The sequence below is a fragment of the Athene noctua genome, chromosome 17, assembly GCF_965140245.1.
Source record: "Athene noctua chromosome 17, bAthNoc1.hap1.1, whole genome shotgun sequence".
NCBI classification, from domain to species: Eukaryota; Metazoa; Chordata; class Aves; order Strigiformes; family Strigidae; genus Athene; species Athene noctua.
In genome coordinates, this window is record NC_134053.1 from 11,715,623 (window position 1) to 11,736,387 (window position 20,765).

Consider the following 20,765-nt stretch of genomic DNA (forward strand, 5'->3'; position numbering starts at 1 on the left):
ACTTTTTTGTTCAGCACAGTTACAGAAATAACCCAAAGTAGCTGTTTTTCCAGATCAAGATGGAGTTTTTCTTCCTTTTTTTTTTTTGGTATTGACATGTTCCTATTCTTTGTGATTAAGCAGACAACATACAGTATTATGAGAGATTATATCAACATTTCTCTACCTTTTGATACATTCTAGAAGTGTTCTGAACATAACCTACATTAGTCTATTTGTGACACTGGGCTTCAGAGGGATCTTGGAACCTTACAATAAACTCAAGTGAATTTCCAAGCTACATACATGTCATTAATGTTTCTTAGAGTATCTCTTTTAAGATAACATTTAGTTTGTTGTGAAATTTGCATAAGAAGCCTACATATTTTTATCAAACAGGATTAAAAACTAATTGGAGACTGTAATTGCCTGAACTATGCCACTCTAATTCCTATGCTTTAAGTTTCAGTGAATCTAATCAATTTCCTCAAATTTTTGCTTTAATTCAAGAAGCATAAACTTAAGTTTTTCTTAGCAGAAATATTTCTGAGCATTCATGCTTGAAATATAGGTCCACATATTTTTGCAAAGCAGGAAATCTCAGAAAATACACATATTTTTACTTGCAAAAATTTTATACCTAACACTGATTACAAACCATTTCTTGAAAGTTACCTGAAAAATCACTTCAACTAATAGTATTTTTTTAAAAAGTAGTTTTGATAATAAAATGCTCTCCTAATGCATGTTGTGGTCATTGTTTTTTCTAAGCACAGAAAATACTTCTTTGCATGTTTGTATGATGCTAATAACTGGAAAAGCTAATGCACCAAATAAATTAATCACATTGTTCAGTAATGGTCTCATTTAGGTCCAGTGTTCTTAAAGAGTTTTCAACTTTGTATTGAATGATGTACAATGGTTAATTGTTCTTCTGAAGTTTAAACCTTTAAATGTCCAAGAAGCATATTTTCTAAAAGGTTAGGCCATGTCACATATGTCCCTCAACCCTAATAATCTGTGGCATTCCTTACTGTTCAAGGGGTTCTACAAGGACAGATGAAGAATTTGCTTTCAAGCAAGTGATTTTCAATAGAGTCATCTAGAGAGTATCACATAAAGATGGCAGTTTGCTATAGGAGAACCTTGTATTACTCTGGTTTACTCCCCTTCTAACTCCTGTATTTGCCTTGTTATAAGCAATGTTCTAATTTCACCTCTATCTTTTCTACGACAATATATTTGGGAAGAGGATCATGACTTTCCAACCCAGTTGAGAGAGGCTGAGAAATTCAGTTCCTTTCCTTCACAAACTGATTCTTTATCAAATAGATGCTATCCAGTTTATACAATCAACTTATCTGCCCGTGAAACCAATACGGACAGGAGGTGCTTTCTGCACATATTCACTAAGTTAAGTGGCTTTGCTATCAACCCATTACAATTCTCCAAGCGTCTGCAGGTGTCGTGTGTCCATATGTACTACTCTAGTGGCTAGTTTAACCCTGTAATTAGAAAGTAAGGTCTATCTACAGACTAGATTGATAGGCATTACTAGAATTAGGTTTGAGGGATTTTTTCTTTCTTTCTTTTATAGTTTGGGGGTTGGTAGTGTTACTGAATAACTGAGATTTTTACTTCAGTTCCATTTATTTATCTGTCAGTACTCATATCTCTCCACCCAAAGACTATTCTGAGTGTGAAGCTTATAGGATTTTCAGGAGCATTCTGCCACTCATGATGTCTTAGTGTTTCATCTACCTCTGTACTGTAATTCTCTGAATTATTTTTTTTAAAAATTTGCAGTAAAACACCTTACCTAGTCTAGGAGTTTTGAATACGGCCAGTCACAGAGACCAAAAAGAGATAGTTATATCATCTTTCAGGTATTTGTCATAGGGGGATTTGAGCCATCCCCTGCACTTACCTAAATACAACAGGGAAAGTTAGTCATCTAATTCAGACACGTCTGATGACCAACATTAGATAAATACTACTCAGTAGGTCCACTGCAGGAATGCTGCAGTAATCCAGCATTACTTTCATGTCATATTTTTCCAAAACAGGTAAAAGTCTTCCTGTTGTCTCTGTGAATTTCTTCGAATTAAGCCCACTGCTATACAGTGATAAAAATGCTTATTTATCTTCAGTTTTAAACACAGCTTTGTTTTAGGAATTAGTCTATCACCATTTAATAGATAAGCCTCACAGCAAAACTTCTTACACTTTTACAATCTGATACTGGTATCTTCATCCAGTCAAACCATGTCATTAGAATGAGTATATTTTTTATATTCCACAGTATAATGCATTATCATATTTGTGAACTTTTGGAGGGGCTTTGCAATTAATGGAAGAAATTTAGTAAACATACAGCCAGAATATTTGAGTTACTGTTAATACCTGAAATTACACAGAATATAAAGTTTGACACCAAGTCCAAAACATAGAAAATTGCTGTCCCATGTGTGGACATCCATATCAGAAGCATAGAATTACAGTAAACAATGTAACAAAAAAAAAAATATTCAGACTTGAAATAATATCTAGTAAAAAGAATTGCAAATTGGGAGTTGATCATTTTTTCTACACATGTTCACTATTTTACTGATATTTACATATTTCAGAAGATAAATGCTTGGATAGAAATCTTCAGGCTAGAGTCTTGATATATCACTATATAAAATTAAACTTTGGTAAGGGACTATATCTATATATATAACTTCAAGTGAAAAAGGCAAGGCTAGAATTTCATATGCAGTGCTGAAAGATTACACACATGAATGCTGAAGTCATCTAGGCTTTGCTCCCACACAAAGTTTGCTATGAAATATCTTGAAATAGAAAGGCTTCATGAAAAATGAGAGCACCTGAACAGTTTAGGTCAATCTGTTTCTCAGATTCCCAAGAGAGTTTGTCAGAAAGATGTTTGCTGACATGGTTTTTCAGCACTGATAATAACAAGTGCTAATAGAGCTATATATAACATGTGTCACAATTTCCCCCCTGTCCTGACTGTTAGTATTTCAGGAAAATAGCTGCATGCCAGAAGGGAATTTTGATAGACTGGACTCTCAAAAATCTGAAGTATCAAGAGAGGCAAATAAGATCCTTAAGTATTTGGCTTCTAGGGAGGAAAAAAAAAAAAAGAAAATTAAAGAAGAAAAAAAAGTTTAAAATTTTATTTACTTCATTAAAAAATTCCTGGCAGAAACAGGGTTTCTGTTTAAAAATTCATACATATATGACAGAGGGGTTTCCAGGTAAAATTATTATTAGATAATTGAGAGGTTCCATTATGACCACAACAATTTGCTTTGCCTACTGCAGTCTGAATTGTTTGCTGCAGTACTTTGTCTTTTTCATTAGCATCTTCCTTTTAACAAGATGCCATACTAAAAAAATAGCCTCAAAAAAGCCTAAAATTTCCTGTTTCCATTCACTTGTAATGGCTGTAAGAAGAATAACAAAAATTATTTAAACCTAAGTTGCCTGCAAGTAGTTTTCCTTTAACATTCATATTTATAAAATTATTGAACTACTGTAATTTTCAGAAGAAGCATTTATGTACAACCTTTACTTGGTAGCTCCAGCACCATATGAATCTGTTGCAACTACTGACCTTAGGAACTCTCAATCATACATTCATGTTTAACTCATTTAATTATTGACTTTAATATTGTGTCTTTGAAGAATTTTTCTAACACCTTAGAACCCTGTTGCAGCTATACACTAGAAGAAAGCGGAAAACTATCCATCAGAATGTATAGCAGGTATGAAGCACAAAACTTAGTGCATACAGATGGACAGATGGAGAGAGTTGCAAAAAAACCTGCAAGACTCCTTTTCAGGGTGAGGGCAGGAGTACTAACATGAGAGTATACAGATTATTTAACATTCTCTACCACATATTAATTTAAGGATAAATTTAAATAAAGATGAGACACTTAGATATTAACAGGAAACTAAGTGCAGGATGCAACATGTAAGAAGGCAAATATAATAATCACTTGATAATTTAACATTATCAAAGGCCAGAGATGACATCTTAATATGTAATAAAAGATAGAGTGAGTCAATCAGCTGCTAAGGACCATGAAAACCAAGACAAGTAATTTATTTGATATAATAGAGAAGAAATCAGCATGGGGATATAAAAACTTAAGGCAACCTTTTCAGAGTGCTGGTCAGGAATAATATTCTTATTGTAAGTCAATAGCATTCCAGAGGTATTTTACAAACCAATTTTGCAACTATCAAAAGAAGAGGCAGCTGTTATCTAGTTGAGTCATACTAACTAGGTATGGTGCATGGAAAGATATGGCTATATTTATGACAGGTATTAAAAAAACCTCATAAGACATTGTGGAAATGAAAAGACACAGATAACATTGGCAGATAACCCTAGATAAGCAGGAAAAAAATACTGTTATAGAGAGTGACTGAGGAAAGCACACAAGGCGGAGAAAAAAAAAAGTGAGGAATTATAGTTTTCACTATCTTGCTCTTTAGTATGTTCACATATGTTGAACAGACAATTCAAAACATTGGTTTGCACAAATCTACAAACTACTAAGTCAGGTGATTTTGTCTCTGCAAGTGATGCTACCCAAAATAAAGTGGAGTGGGAAAAAGACAAAAGCTCCAGAAAAACTCTGTCTTCCCCTTCTTTCACTTGTTTCAGGCAGCATAAAGTTTAACTTACTTTGTCTCTTAAATTTACACACAAAGGAAAAATTGTCCAGACATTTGATCGTTTTGGCATTATTTTTGTTCTCCCTTCTGCACGCTGGTGTCACTACAGTAATCTCACCCTGAACAGGTGTCACGAGTTAGCTATATTCAGGACCTACCAGTATGCAGAATTTCCTCATTTTTCCCCTCATTTTTTACCGTATTTGTCAATCATTATATTAACACATCTTCAATAAAGAGAGAGCTCATGCATAGCATTTATCCAGTTCTGTCAACAGGAAGCACAGAAGTTATCATATTCATATAGATTATTTGCTCAGCTTTCACAGGTTTTTTTTTTAATCAGCCAGATTCTTACACACTCTGTTAAGCAGTGTTATGTTTGACAGACAGCGGACTAGTTTTATTTAATGGTTCTCTTCACCACAGATACTACACAAGGATGCATTTTGGACCAGCTCAGTGTTGCATTACAAGTGATCTAACAGTGTAGGTACTTCTCATAGTTTATCTATCAGAGCTGTTTAACACTACTGCTTGTTCAGCACACCTGGAACATGCCATCTCTACACAGTAAAATTATGGATAAAGCATAAAAGCCAATGAAAGATGGGCCAAAAGTAACCTGTTCTTTATGATCATACAGGGAGGTTCTCCCTGAAATACTATTGGCGTCCCTCTCCTTTTTTGTCACAAAGGCAATACTACTATCATGTCAAGAGGAGGTTATGAAACGAAAGTCAGATATAGAAATCTGTTACAGTAGGAAGGCCCTAGTGCCAAGACAAGAATCTCCAGACAATAAAGCATAAATCTACATGTAGGATAGTGAATGGTGAATCAGCGTAGTACAGAGAAGAAAATGGAAGTGCAGTGCATAACCTGTAAAATCACTACAGAAGATAAGAATAGGGAAATATTTTATATATATGATAAGCTATACCAACAAAAAAGGGCCAGTTCAAACACTGCTGACAGGATTATTGAAAATATCATATCTCTGCAAAAATCTTTTAAGAGAGAATTCCATACACATAGAACAGCCTCAGACACATGGAGATGATGGTCGCATGACAAAAAGATACAGACAAATTCAACAAAGCTACTAAAAATTAAGTAACAATCTTCTTTTGGGGTTTCTTACCTTAAAATAAATTTCTCTGGTCTGATATTTCTCATGACCTAGTATAATTGTTTCTCAAACTTGTCACTTAGCTGCCTTCTGATAAGAAGCATCTTTGTAAAAGATTTAGTACTCATAATGCATATTTCATTTGTAGTAAAATTCAAGTATTTCTGAAGAGCTTTATCAAAACTCAGCTTGGGTGAATGTTCTTGACCGTAAGTTTTTTTCCCCCCAAAGAATCACAGAAAGTGCACACAAATGGGATTCAACAATATAAGGCAAGCTTGTAAAACAAAGGGAGTATTTTTGGAAACAATTTTGTAGTCTTCGTTTAAACCTAAGTATAATTGCTTCTCAAAGTTATCACTTAGCTCCCTTCTAATAACAAAAATTTTTGTGAAGAAACTGTATTAGCAGCCAAAAATACAGACAAAGCAATTAAAAATACAAATGAGTTGAAATCACTGTACCAATAACAATAAGAGATTATATAAAGCGATACATAAAGAACCCCTTTCCTACATGCACGGGATGCGAAGGAAATAGTTTCTTTGGTGATGATCTAGTCTTATGCTGGTTTAGAGAGAAGGAGGTGGTTGCAGAACCCAGAACTTGAAGAGGGTAAGACTTTTCTAAGAGGTATAGCAGTAGAAACAAAGAAACAGAAAGCCAAGTGTGAGATTTCTGGAAAGTTTTGCTCTACAGGTTTTGTCCAGTATTTGTTTCTTCCTGCTTTGTGCATTTTTCATACATCTTGAAAGGAAATACTAGCATCTTCTTCCAACTCTACCTCCGTGACAGCCGTCAGCTTCCAATACAAACTCTGGAAAATTATATCAGAAGTGTCACCTGTGGAATTATTTTCTCTAACCATTTCCATCTCATGGAGTTTCCCCACCTCAGTTGCTATAGATCCCTGCCACCAGAACTGTGCAGTACCCTAGGTCACTTGACAATATTTTAGGCTGTACCATGATTCTATGGTAAGTGATACCATATAAACAGCAGACTAGATAGAAGGCACTGAAGTTGTTTCAGGTACTGTTGTAGTTCACCTTGCCTCAGGGATCTGGTGAATGGCATGTGTTATATAAAATATGCATAATTTTGGGGAAGCTTTCACATTTAGCCATTAAAGCCATTGCAGTTACTCAAGACATTATCAAAACCATGACCATGTATTTGGCATCTTTAAAGAGCACAGGAGCTCTTGATAAACAATTGTTAATGAAAAAATTGGGTATGCAACCATGTTGACATTACACAAGTCCAGTACAAAGTAACCACAGTGAAGAAGGTCACAGTTGGCCCCCTCTCCAGGACAGAGGAGTAGAGCTTTTCTGGTTAGAGAAAATTCACGCAAGATCTGCATTGTGACAGACATCTCATGTAGAGCTTCAGTACTCCCTTCCACTGAGTCTGTCTGTGGAGGAAATTCCCTTTTCTCCCAAGCTGTTCCCCCATTTTATCATTTTAGAGAAGTCTATATGAATTGGCAATCAGTTGTGAGATTTTCAGGCATTCCTTAAAATTATTATTTTAGGGCAAAAAGGGAAAAGGCAATAGCTGCATACAAAGCAGTGTCACACCCATACAAGTACTAGAAGCTATCACACAGATGATACACCTCTTGCACATACATGTGTAGTATACTACGTCTGACACAGATATGTGTACTACACATAAATGGTGGGGGAGTGGTGTCAGTTAAGGCTGATTAATAATCCTCTTCCATAGACAACTGCCAAACCCAGATCATTGGACCTGGCTGAAAGATCCGTGTCTGTAGAGATCCAGTTAGATTTGAAATGTCATATAACAGTTTCTTGAAACAATGTGCTCCCCAACACCACTTACATAATGCACCTGCTGTAAAAGAACAAGGATTCTGGTGTTCTGGACTCCAGGAACTGATACTGGTGAACAAGATTTCTAAATCTAAAACAACTGAAGATGCTTAAAGGAGTACAAGAAAAGTGCAAGCATTTAAAAGTTAACTTTATGATATTGCAGTACAGATTTTAATTCTTCCTGAAAGACAGCTGTTTTAAAACATAAATACAGCATGTTTAGGAACCAATAGATGATAGAATCGTTATGGGTTCCTACTCACAAACTCCCATCTCCTAAGCATCATGTTTACAAGGCTGTCAAATAAGTTCAAATGAAACCCTATAAAGGTTAATTCAGGCAACCTGAACGTGATACCAAAACTCAGTTACATATACATAAGCTCTCATATATTTTTCCATAGTTACTGTATTTGTATGCTACAAAAAACAGAAGCTCAGAGCACTGAAGGGGATTAAACAGGAATAATTATTGATTGGACAAGGCAAATCATACAAACCATATAAACAAAACCTTAGAGTTCCATACTAAGTTTTTTTTAAATTAATTTAATCCCAAATTCCAATTGAAAATCCTGAAAAACATGGGGAAAAACCCTGTTACTTATAACTATTTTAGCTCCAAAATTTCTCTGAACTTGCAAAACATGGTGTCCAAATTAACCATCCCTGTACACCAGGCTGTCACTACTGTCTGTCTTTTTAAGTGATGTTTGAAGTAACACTTAACCAGGTAAACATTTAGCAAAAAGGCACACCAAAAAAAAAAAAAAAAAAATCTGCTGTCATGTGAAGAGCACTTCCATTTCCCAAAAGTAACATTCAATAAATAAATAAATCTGTCCAGTGGGGAAAACTATCCAAATAAAGGAATCATAGCTTCTGGGTTTTTACTACAGACTGGGGGTGTGGGGAAAAATCGCATTTGGGGCTGGGAACTCGGGGGTTACTGCCTTGGGAGGGTACAGAGGTAGGGGAGAAAAAAAAAGGACAAATACTGGAGAGGGGGAAAGGAAGAGAAGGAAAGAGCATAAGGAACAGAAGGTGCACTTACTGTTTGGTTATCTTCATACAGCTTCAAGTCATATCCGCTCAGTTCCACACAGAAAATTATTGCTGTAACCCCCTCGAAACAGTGGATCCATTTTTTGCGTTCAGATCTCTGCCCACCTACATCCACCATTTTGAAAGTCAGCTCTTTGAAGGTGAACTTATTTTCTACAATCCCTGTGGTCATGTCCCGAGAACGCAGAATATCTTCCACTGTAGGGATGTAGTCCAGTGCTGCAATCCTTTCTAGATCGTTTAAGTAGTATGCAGCATTATCCTCTAGGTGGTACTCATTGGAGCGGCAAAAACACTCCTGCACGCCAGGGTCTGCCCAGAGCCGTTTCATGACTCCCAGAAGCTCAGGGGTAATCTCACCTTTGCTCTCAGCCGGGCCTGTCAGGGCAAAAAGCTGCACAGCATCATACGCTCTGTCAGGATTGTGAAATTCTATCTTAAGGGTGGCTAGAGCCCGAATGATACGTGTGAGCGAGTCAATGGCATTATAGATAATCAGAGGTTTGTATTCCTTACAGGCTTCCAAGTTAAAGCCACCACTGTGAATTATTTTCATCTGCTTTACAATAGTACTCTTCCCAGAATTGCTGGTACCCAGAAGAAGGAGCTTAATCTCTCTTCGTTGCCGCTGACTTTCAGAGCGCAGGTGGCGGTCAATCCTACGGGACCGCCGCGCTGCCTCTTTCTCCTCAGAGCTTTGCCGACATCCCATGGTATAGCAGGCAGTTACAAAAGGGAAAGGTTGGAGATTGTCTCACTCTGTTTGCCTCTCTGAAAAAGATCTGCGGTGTCTTTCAGTTCTCGTGCCAGGTACACCTTGAATGAAAAAAAATATTTGTTTATCCAGTACCTGATGGACCACAATACCTGTACCACCTAATTCAGTCCCAGCAGGGGTGCAAACACATGTAGATAAGCAACCACAGAAATAGTCTCTTCAGAAGATCTCATGGCACTCCCCTCCCTAGTGCATAAACAGTGGCACATTCCTGTTAATGAAGGGACACTTCCCTTTGCCACAGTTTGGCTAGATCCATGAAACACTCTTTTCTGTTCTGCATAATTATTTTGCTGCCTTCTGTCCAAAGGTAAGGAGCCACACTTTCACCTTTTCTGCTCTAGCCCTTGTCTTTTAATTGTATTTTCTGGTTGCTGTAGTGATGCTGCTAGATAAAGCTGAAGCTCTTCTCAGTGGTGCTGTACTTGCTTTGTTTCTCTTCCCCCACTTCTTCAGCTGATCCAGTTCAGCTCTGTAAATCTGTGCTTTCCACCTGCCAAACAATGAGAAAAGAAATGAATGAAATGAGAGACTCCGCTCCCTTGCTGCAAACCACTCACTTTCTCCTCCTATTCTAGACTTTTTAAACCTTTTATTATCCCAAACAGAAAATACAGATGGAAAAATATGTGAAGAAAAGCAAAAATCTAAAACCCTAGCAAAAACATAGGGACAGCTGACGCTTACAGACCTAAGAAAATGTGGTTTCTGAACAATAGTAAATCAAATCTCCCTTTCAGCCTTCTGTGTTTTATTATCTAAACCTACATGAAAACAAACAGTGCTGAGCTGTGCCCCAATTTCTCCCTCAGCAAGAGCTTATGGCAGTGCTTTTCCTGCACAGTCCTGTTCTGACTGGTTTTCCTGAAGTAGAAAACGAAACAGACTCACTACTTTTTCCAGTCTCTCTATTTATATCAGTATCTTGTACTCAGACAGATGTCCTCCTGAGTATTTTTTCATCTTTTCTGTTTACACTGAACATTTAAATAGCTAATTTAGGAAGCAAAAGGAGGTGATTAACTTTGCTTCATGATTTTGTAAAAGGGAGAGTTACTGATCTTTCAGGCTACAGTAACGGATCTTCTTTCCCTTGGAGCACAGCACTGTTAAACATACTACCTGCATCCTGCTTAATCAATAAAGTGATGCTCTACCGCAGCAGACTTTGTGAGCTTCTTTCCATAGTCAAGCTAGGTGTTAGTAAGCTCCTCTCTTCCATTTCTAATACAGGAAATTCTGAGATGCAGTAGAAGCAAACAGGGACTCTAAGGTGAATATTTCACACAAAAAGCACAGGAAATGCCATCCCAAGCAAGGGCTGACAGCTTTTCAGTGACTGCTAATTACTCTTTCCCAAATTAGGGGTTAAGCCTACTAGTTGGAACTCTGCAGAAGGCAACAGCAGGAGGCAGTTACCACTCAGAGGGAAAACACATTACTAATAGCTGATTGGTGATAACTTGCCTCTTTTCTAGGAAGGACTTGCTGCTCCCACTAAGCTCTGAGCACAGTGGGCAGCAGGATCACAGATGTCACGGCTTCCTCGCCGTGTGCTGGTCCAGCCCACTTTGGCACCTATCTTGTTGTCTGTCTACTTGTGTCTAGAGGGTCTTCAGTGAGTATTTTTACAAACTACATGACACCCTCAGAGGTCAGTTTAAGAAAAATTTCAGAGCCTACTCAAGAAATACAGTTTCTACTACATTTTAGTAAGACTAAGTCTCCCAAATTCCATTTTGAAAGTTGCCCTAGAAGTCTTTGGAAGGTTTTCAAGTATGAACTTACTAGCATTTCAATGTAGATGTGGCAACGCGTATTGAAGAGGATGATTTTATATTACTAGGGGAGGGACAGAATGATCCAAGCCAGATGTTGAACCTCTAGCTTTTGTGAGAAAAGAAATTGAACTACAACTGCTTGTAACCTCAGGTACTTTGCTTTCTCTACGTCTTAAGCATCACAGTGGAAATTTTAGCGAACAAAAGATCTTTCAGCACTCCAAAATACTAATCTGTAATTAAGTATTTGAAATGGAGAACTGGATTTGCCAATATGTATTTTTCCTTTCCCCACATCACCTCTGTCATAGTTATCCTATGATTCACTTATATAGATATACAGCAGGATGGGGTAAGTCTGATTCCTATTTGGCCACGCTGCTTTGGTTGAAAAATATGGACTTATATCTACATGACTTCTATTTTAATGTGTAATGTGTATTTATTAATGCATAGACATTTACTAGTACATGTTTGGAAATTCTTAACAATAAAACAGTATCTAACAACTCCTGGTTTTTGTCTTGCCAAAAGTCATTATCATCCAGGGATTTCAGCAAGATCTGGCTTTACCCTTCCAGTAGCTGTCACCATAGTAGACCTTAATTATGTCAAATAATAGTTTAAGCTAACCTTTAAATAATGTTAATTGAGATATAGCACAGCATAAAAACTTCAAGGCAGGAGCTTCACAGATATAGATAAGGACAATTACACCAGCTGCAGCACTGAAGAAGGGTTATATGGTTAAAATAAAGAATAAAGATCAGCTTTTTGAGTTTCTTAGCATCTCACATTTACATGAAAAAACACATCATTCTTGGAACATTTATTTGGGAGGATAGAAGGGGGAAATAAATTATATATCTAGGATTTCATTCCTCAGGTGGTAGAAACAAGTGTAATGATCTCAGACTTCTGTTTTGCAAGAGGCATTACTGGTTTTCTGTTATTCGTACATTCTTTGTCACAGTGGGCTATCCTAAGCTTCTGTATTTTGTATAGCTTTCTCTCTGAACATGTTTAAAATCACTTAAAGATCTCTTCTAATTTATGATGGCCTGACAAGTGGAAATGTAGGGTCTATATGTCTGCTTTCAGATCCAGGTCCCTGCTGTCCTGTTAGAGCATCTTGGCATCAGGCAGGATCTTGGCAACACACTGAATTCCTTTTCAGCATTTTCCAGTACATAAATGTGAAGGTATCAGGGAATGTGAAACACGTGCTTATGGAAGGACAAACAGTTATGACAACAGTTGCTAATTCCTTAGTATCAGAGAAAAAAATATAAAGCATGGACAGAGTCAACGGATGACAGTTTTATGTATTTGTTTCCAAAGTTTCTTGCGATGTTAGCCTGGGACAGTTGAGCTTGCGATCACTCACTCTTAAATACTTTTGCCGATTCTATATATATCTTTAAATCCCTTCCTAACTCTAACCCTGCTTAAAGGGGATACATAGTTGAATCACTGCAGACCTGGATACAATTCATGACTACCAAGATGAGTCAGTACAGGTCAGAATTCATACTGGTGTAATGAGAGTAGCATTATATTTTAGTCAGAAGATGAATAGATAATTGTTGCAAACCATTGCAAAATTCCACAACTGGAACTCCGGGCACAAAAGAGTGAACACTCAAAAAACAGTATATGAAGCATACTGATTAAAATGTTCTTCGATACCCCACTCATTCTGGTCTTTCCTTAGATCTCCAGAACATTAGTAACATGCACATTTTCAGAACAGCAGCTTTTACTCAGTTCTGAAGATCTCCTACAGAGTATTTAAACTTCCTCTCTTAGTTCTTCCTCCTGTTTAAACCTACCTTCTCACTACATTCTTTTAATCTCCATGCTCTAACACATGTAAATCCATCCCAAATCCACATTAATTAACTAGAACAGGACTTCTACAGTAAGCAATTTCAAAAACTAACCATGACAATCTTATTCTTGGTTGCTCTAAACTAGTTATCCAGTCAGTACATCAAGTCATCTCTACACAACATTTCGGAGTGCTTATCTATCATCTTTGCCTATATGGTCCACAGTGTATGAACAGGCTTATAATTTAAGCATTTTAGATACCTTAAAGATGCCTGAATCCTTCATCCCAAATGCAATGTGTTGCTATTACTTGGTCTGAAATTCTACAAAAGAGTCTTAATATCAGCTGTATTTTTCTTACTTCCCTTTGCACATCAGAAGGACATTAGCACATGAAGAACAGATTAATCAGCAGAAAATTAAAATAATAGCATACACGTTAGTAGAATGGTAATTAGCACAAGTTTACTTACTCTAATGAATCAAAGATATGGAAAGAAACCACTCCAAAATTATGAGCTACACCTTCTTCAACTAATTAGCTTTTTCCAGTGGTCACAGAAGATGAAAAATAAGAGTTGAGAAAGCTGTTTCTTAATGAGTAACTTTCCAGCCACACAGAGAAAACAAAATTACTGTATTAGATATCAGGCCAAATTCTTATTTTAATTATATAAAAATTAGAGTTGGCTCCATTAACCATGTTTATTCTGACATCTTCAGAATATTTAAAACTGGGTTTTCCTTTAAGTCCTCATCATTGGAGGCTGCATTTTCATGTCACTGTTGAGATCACTGGTTGAATTCTTTGTGACATTTTCTACACATCCCTGTGATTAAAGATTAAAAATTTTTCAAGCACACATGGAAGTCCCTTGCCTCTCTTTCAAGTTTCATCCTGAAAAAAAGAGGCTTGCTAGAGACAAGAAGCAAGAGGATACATACTCCTTCCAAAATGTATCAGTACTTATGATAAATCTGGAAATTTTATGCCCATATAAGATAAGAAGATCTTTTTTAAACTTTATGTTATCCGCCTCAACAATCACTTATGACAAACACTTTGGTAGAAAGACATTTTCAAGAAAAAAATATTCTTTTCAGACAGCTTGTACGCTGTAGAGTATTTCCTAGTGCATATTTCCACAACACACTCAAATGCATCATTCCTATCCTACACTGTTTTACATATCAGCTCTTCTGCTTGCTATTCGTTAATATGTTTAACACAGAAAAGGATAGAGTAGGACCTCCTTATTGTAGGGAAGACCAGGAGTATGTAAACACTGTGTAAATTAGTTTTTCACTATTGAATTTCCTTTTTTTATATATGGCTATGATATTTGGGTATCACTATTTCAAGTAGGAATACAATGAGGTTATTCTATTGTTGCTTTGTAAAACAGAGTAGTAGACACTATTTTCAAATAGTTCACTACAGTAAGAAAGTTTGGTTTATTTAAATAAGTTTTCCCACATACATTGAAAAACATCTTCCATGTTCACAGTCGCTACTTTTAAAGTTCCGAAAAAGAATAACTTTACGAACTATTACATTAGTACATTTTACTGTCCTGGCTACATAAAGATTAACTTCCTTTCACCAGTTTTACTTTTTATTGGAACACAGTCAGAAAATAAAGCAGTCTAAAAATCTATGCTGTTTTTTTAGATGAGATTCCATATTAAAAATGCAGGTGTTTCATGGCTGTAAGTTTCTAATGAGATAAAAGTCTTCTCAGTTAACTCTAATAGAAAGCCCTATTGCTTCCTTTCTCTGTGCACATTTCTTTGTAAACTTTATTTAAAAAAATGTTATTCTTTGAATGACTAGATTATACTGCCTTCTCCTGACAGTTGAGGCTGCTCAAAACGTTAAGAAAATAGTTGTTAAATCTGATTATATATATGAGTTGTCCTGTCATGCCTAATATGGGTAGTTCTTCCCACAAGATAAAATTAACATGCCCCAAATCCTGAGCTAGTAGTGATCTATTTTGATTATCAAAGTAATGCTAAAAAGCTCATTTTTGATGTGGGAAGGATACTCGAGCAAAATTCTGCAGTGGTTTATTATATACATCTGTTGAAGCCCATGTAACTGAGCAGGTTGTTTAGTACTTGCATGTTCTTCTGTCTATACTTTTATAGCAAATAAAACCAGACATTATTGTTGGTTTCATATCTAGGCTTGCTCTTTGAGCAAGATAGAAGTGATGGGTAGGGGCAAACCGATCTGTGTTTTTGTAATCATAGACGCTTATCCCTTTTCTCAGCATATTCCCAAATAACGGGGGTGGGGAGGAAGGAGAATGACACTACAACACAATTAAATTGTAAAAATTTCCCTAAGGAAAGATCCAACTATTGTTTCTTGTTGCATTAGCTACTGGCATGTTATCCTGGAACTCAGAGTTACAGAATCTGCCTTGAAAGATGTTTGCCCGACCAAGGTTCTATTGAAAGGAGCTGGCTTCTAGGCTGAGAATAAAGCCAATGGCTGTTACTATCACAGTCAGTATAGAGTCTGTGCATACGGTATGCTGCTAGCAGCAGGAATTTCAGCTGGCATTGCAGCCACAAAGCTATATTCTCCCTCAAATGAAAGTGATACCAGTAGTTTCATAATTTAGCTTCACCACCACCAGCCCACACACACAAAGCTTTAGGGAGCCTAATCTTACTCATCTCTTTACAGTATTTCCATCCTAGTAGCCAGATGATACATAGAATTTTTCCCCAGTAGTACCTACTTGAAGAAAGTAAAATGAAGTTCAAAAGGTTGCAGCAAACTTTCCACAGCAGTTTTAGCTACAGTTGCCAGCAATCTTGATTAATTCAGGACTGATATTCTACTCAGTATTACAGAACACACACTAACAGAGGAAGAAACCAAAACCTTACCCAAGCTATACATTCCTAGTTTATTAGTTCTGATCGCTGCTTCTTTCTCTTTACTCATGTGAAAGTTTAGAGGTAGTGGATCTGCCTGTTTGAGCACTTACCCATGGAAAAGCAAATGCAAGCAAATCTAGCAAGAAAGAGCGCAGCACACATCTAAGACTTACAAGTGTAAGCTAACCTAATGTAATCATTTCCTAATGATTAGACACATCCACAGAGGATTCCAGTACTTTAACAAAACCTTATTTTTGCAGGTTTTAACTTTCAATCACTTCTTATGCTATTAATGAAAGAGAAAAAGACATGAGGGAGTATGTTCTATCAGGAAATACCCAAGGTAGTTTACTGAGGAAGAAGACAAGTGTTCTACTTAGTAGGGATCACTCTTCTTTTTTTTTTGAGAGGAACTGAGGCTAATAAGGAATGAGGAATTTAGTTCAGATTTTTGAACCCAGGAAAGCAGCCAGAAGGAGTCACAAACACTCATGCAGTATAAATGCAAGGTTGAAATAATTTCACAGAAGTTAGTTTACTGTTTAATGTATGGTGATTAAAGTGCATTTATTACAGAATAAAGTTGTTTTAAAACTGTGGCCATAGACATTACTAACATCCCCTTTAGACTATCACTGAAAGGAGGAGGAAAAAAGATGACAGAGGAAGAAGACAACTGGATAATTTTTTTTTCTTAATGCAACCTCTTAGTTGACAGTGCAACTTTTTGTTGCAGTTGGATGACGGTATTATTTAGGTTGCTGTTTTCCATTGTTTAAAGCCTTGGGAAAGTACTTACACTGAAAATATATCCATCAAATATCTATCTCTAAATAAAAGTTGGGAGAAATTTTTCATACAAAAAAATGGCTTGTCAACCTCTGAACAAAGCACCTGGGGAAAAAGTAAGTGCTGCTTCCACACTAAAAAAATTGAGAACTTCTGTTTAAAATCCTGCTATACCTTCAAATTCAACAGAAGATGAGCTTTATGGTATAGATTTGCATTTGCCATTCTCACAAAACAGGAAGTTTAATTTAAAGACTCTGAAAAATTTTAGTTTTAGCTAGAGTAGAGAAAGATTCCATTTCAAGAAAGCACTTGCTAGACAAAGGTAATTTGACTTTCCAGTCTAGAGGCTTAGGAAGAGGAACGAAACGATTTGATATTAAGGAAAACCAGAAAAAACATCTGCATCCATTAGAATGCCTGTCTCTCCAGAGCCAGAAGCATAAACCAAACCTGATTGTGAACTTTCTGCCTGCAGAATTTGTGGGAATCCCTGATACTCCCTCTCTTTCCACATATAGGGTAAGAATCTTAGCTTCAACTTGATAGAAGAACGGTACAGATATCAATAAGACCTCTTGGGACAGAATTAAGAATTTTTGTTTGACAGAAATCATTTGGGAAATTTTAAGATATCTTAGAAAGATATTAAGGATGAATATTCAAGTACTCAGAAGTTGTATGTACAAGTTATGGCAAAACTTTTAATTACATATTAAGGCACTGTAATCCCATCCAAAACAAAGGATGGGCAAGATCCAATAATCGAACAAGAAAACATAGCAGAGAAAGCTGTAGTTTTTGTGGCTTGTTACAGCAGTTAAAATACATATTTTATTAATTGGATGAGTGAAGAAAGAAGTGTCGTGATTTAATTAGCTGAATGTTTGGCTGGACACTACTGAATTCTACTCCTCTTTGTCATGGTGGTTCTTTGTGATATTAACTAACTCCCTTATGCCTATTTTCAAAGATGATGTCTGCTTGTGATTTTCATTTCTTAGATGCCCAACTTGAGATACTCTTTGTGATCAGGAAATGCACCAAGTTTTCAAGTATAATCACTCTCAGTGGTAGCTGTGTTTTATATATGTTCAAATATTTTAAAAGTAATCTTTTTTCACTTGATCCATCTTGATCTCTATTTAAGAAATAGGGCCCAACCTCTACACTAACGCTCCAAGGTAAATCCAAAAAATCAATTAATGGCTGTGCAACAGGTAACAAACTGAGAGTAACAGCAAAGTCAGTCAAGAAATTCATATTGATGGCACAGTCTAGCTAAAGTACATTACCTATCCAGAAGAGGACCACACACACAATAATCAAGACAGAATAATGGAAGCTGCTGAGTAAGGAAAGGGTTCTTAAAGGAAAGCCAAATCAAGTAAGTTATTTTTTAAAAATCACATACATGTAGGCAGGTATGTGTGCATGTTAGGGATAATCAAGCTTATCAAAGAAGGTATAAGGCCAAGGTTAAAAAAAAAATAATCAGAAATCCTCAGCCCAGGGCAGGGGATGAGAAGGGCACTGACCAGCACTAGTGCCATGAATGAACTCATTATCACCAGCACTGACTTATCATCCCAGACAACTGCTTCCAGCACACTTTCCAGAAACACAGTTCATAGAATGGTTTGGGTTGGAAGGGACCTTAAAGATCATTTAGTTCCAACCCCCTGCCATGGACAGGGACACCATCCGCTTGCCCAGGTTGCCCAAAGCCCCGTCCAGCCTGGCCTGGAACACTGCCAGGGAGGGGGCAGCCACAGCTGCTCTGGGAAACCTGTGCCAGGGCCTCACCACCCTCACAGGGGAGAATTTCTTCCTTATATCTAATCTAAATCTTCCCCTCTTTCAATTTAAAACCATTACCACTCATCCTATCCTTACACCCCCTGATCAAGAGTCCCTCCCCACCTTTCCTGTAGCCTCTTTAAGCCCTGGAAGACTGCTCAAAGGTCTCCCCAGAGCTTTCTCTCCTCCAGGCTGAACACCCCCAACTCTCTCAGCCTGTCCTCACAGGAGCTGCTCCAGCCCCCGATCATCTTCGTGGCCTCCTCTGGACCCACTCAAGCAGGTCCATGTCCTTCTGATACTGGGGTTCCCAGAGCTGGACACAGGACTCCAGGTGGGGTCTCACCAGAGCAGAGCAGAGGGGGCGAATCCCCTCCCTCGCCCTGCTGCTCACCCTGCTCTGGGTGCAGCCCAGGACACGGTTGGCTTTCTGGGCTGCGAGCGCACGTTGCTGGCTCACAGGCAGTTTTCCATCCACCAATACCCCCAAGCCCTTCTCCGCAGGGCTGCTCTCCACCCACTCCTCGCCCAGCCTGTGTCTGTGCTTGGCATTGCCCCGACCCATGGGCAGGACCCTGCACTTGGCCTTGTTGAACTCCATGAGGTTGGCACGGCCCCACCTCTCCAGCCTGTCCAGGTCCCTCTGGATGGCACATCCCCTCCCTCCAGCGTGTGACCGCCCCACACAGCTCGGTGTCGTTGGCAAACTGCTGAGGGTGCCTCGATCCCACTGTCCAGGTATTCAACGGAGATGTTAAACAGCACTCTACCTAGTTGGTAGGTCCATTAGGTTCTCATCTGCTGATTCTCACTGTGATTTTAGAGAAATATTCAGAACTGTGGTGTAAAACCTGAGCTCAGCTATTAGAATTGCCACTTAGGGATACATGGCAGAAGGAGGTTTTAGAAGGAGGTAGGGGAGAACCCAAAAGAAAATGACTTGCTGCTATTGCATGTAGTCATAGACCTAGATGTCATCTAGACGTAACTGATATATGATAGATTTTCTGCAGTGAGATGATAGATTCATAGGTTTACATATCACATCTTGTAAATTGTTTGGAAAACATCCAACATACTTTAGCAGGATTGAAATACAAGTTATGCTAGTTAGTGGTATCCACTAGTTAAGTGTATCACCCAGTCAAAATTTAGCATATAGACTTGATCTAAGTTTTAGGGATTCGTTACAAACCAAGCATTCAATTCCTGCTTTTATAAAGATAGGTTTTGATCTTGATCTTTAGTTAGTGGCGTTGAAGTTTGCACCATCTCAATGCAAAGATCAGATTGGAGTATAATAGAAGAACCTATTAGTTATTTTTCTTTTAACTATGCACACCCCACTTACTTCAGGAAGTTAGAAACAAATCATATAAAGCATTAATACCGAAATACTTGGTAGATATTTAAATCATCATCTGTTTTAGCAATATCCACAAACTAGCGTGAAACAGCGAGAAGCAGCGTCAACACAACCAGTACATAATACCAACTGATTCTTGAATACAGCCAAAAATATGACAGTTCTATTCTGAGTTGTGTTGCTGAAAATCTAGAGTAGTGTCCGTGACTGCATACGGAATTGCCTGTCTTTCACAGTGATTTAACTAAGACCAGAATCTGCCACAGCAGTCATTTTAGAGCTGACCTTTAGACTTCCATAAAGAATTAAATATTACACGAATATTATAGTGGGTCTAACAGTGGGTGTGCAGAAAATCCTGGCTGCTAGACAAGGGCAAGGAGAAATAACACATATCATAGCATCTGCTTTAGGGACATGCAAACATCAGACTCATTTAAAAATTTGTAATAAAGCAACCAACAAAATGCAGTACCCACTCAGTGTTTTGTAAGCACCTCAGGTGATGACAGTAGTGGAGGTTATGTCTTCATTAGAGTTGCTGTTTAGCTTTTATCATCAGTGTTACCATATGTGGGTGATTCATGAGCTAAGACACATATCACAGGGTTGCTGTTTCACAGATCTTACAGAGCTTAAGGAGATTATTACATTAAAAAAAGCTAGTAAACATGAGGTTTGGTCATTGATATAGTGGCAGATTTACTATCACTCATTCAACATTATTGCATACAATACTTTGTGAAGGCATAAGGAAATTTTGCTAGTTATCATAGCAAAAGAAAGGTAAAGAGGGATTTGAAAC

The 20,765-nt window shown here is 37.5% G+C and overlaps 2 protein-coding genes across 4 annotated transcripts in view; one reads left to right on the plus strand and one right to left on the minus strand.

Annotated features, from left to right (window-relative positions):
* The window catches only part of RSPH14 (radial spoke head 14 homolog), a 103,998-nt gene that overhangs the window by 48,497 nt on the left and 34,736 nt on the right, over window positions 1-20,765 (plus strand). The window lies entirely within an intron of this gene.
* The window catches only part of GNAZ (G protein subunit alpha z), a 74,449-nt gene that overhangs the window by 38,555 nt on the left and 15,129 nt on the right, over window positions 1-20,765 (minus strand). For 2 of the 3 annotated variants that reach the window (XM_074921249.1, XM_074921250.1), the window contains one exon: window positions 8,705-9,986. In XM_074921249.1, coding sequence (XP_074777350.1) covers window positions 8,705-9,427 — 723 coding nt within the window. In that variant the 5' untranslated portion in view covers window positions 9,428-9,986. The remainder of the gene's footprint in view (window positions 1-8,704; window positions 9,987-20,765) is intronic. The other variant, XM_074921251.1, reaches the window with a different exon arrangement.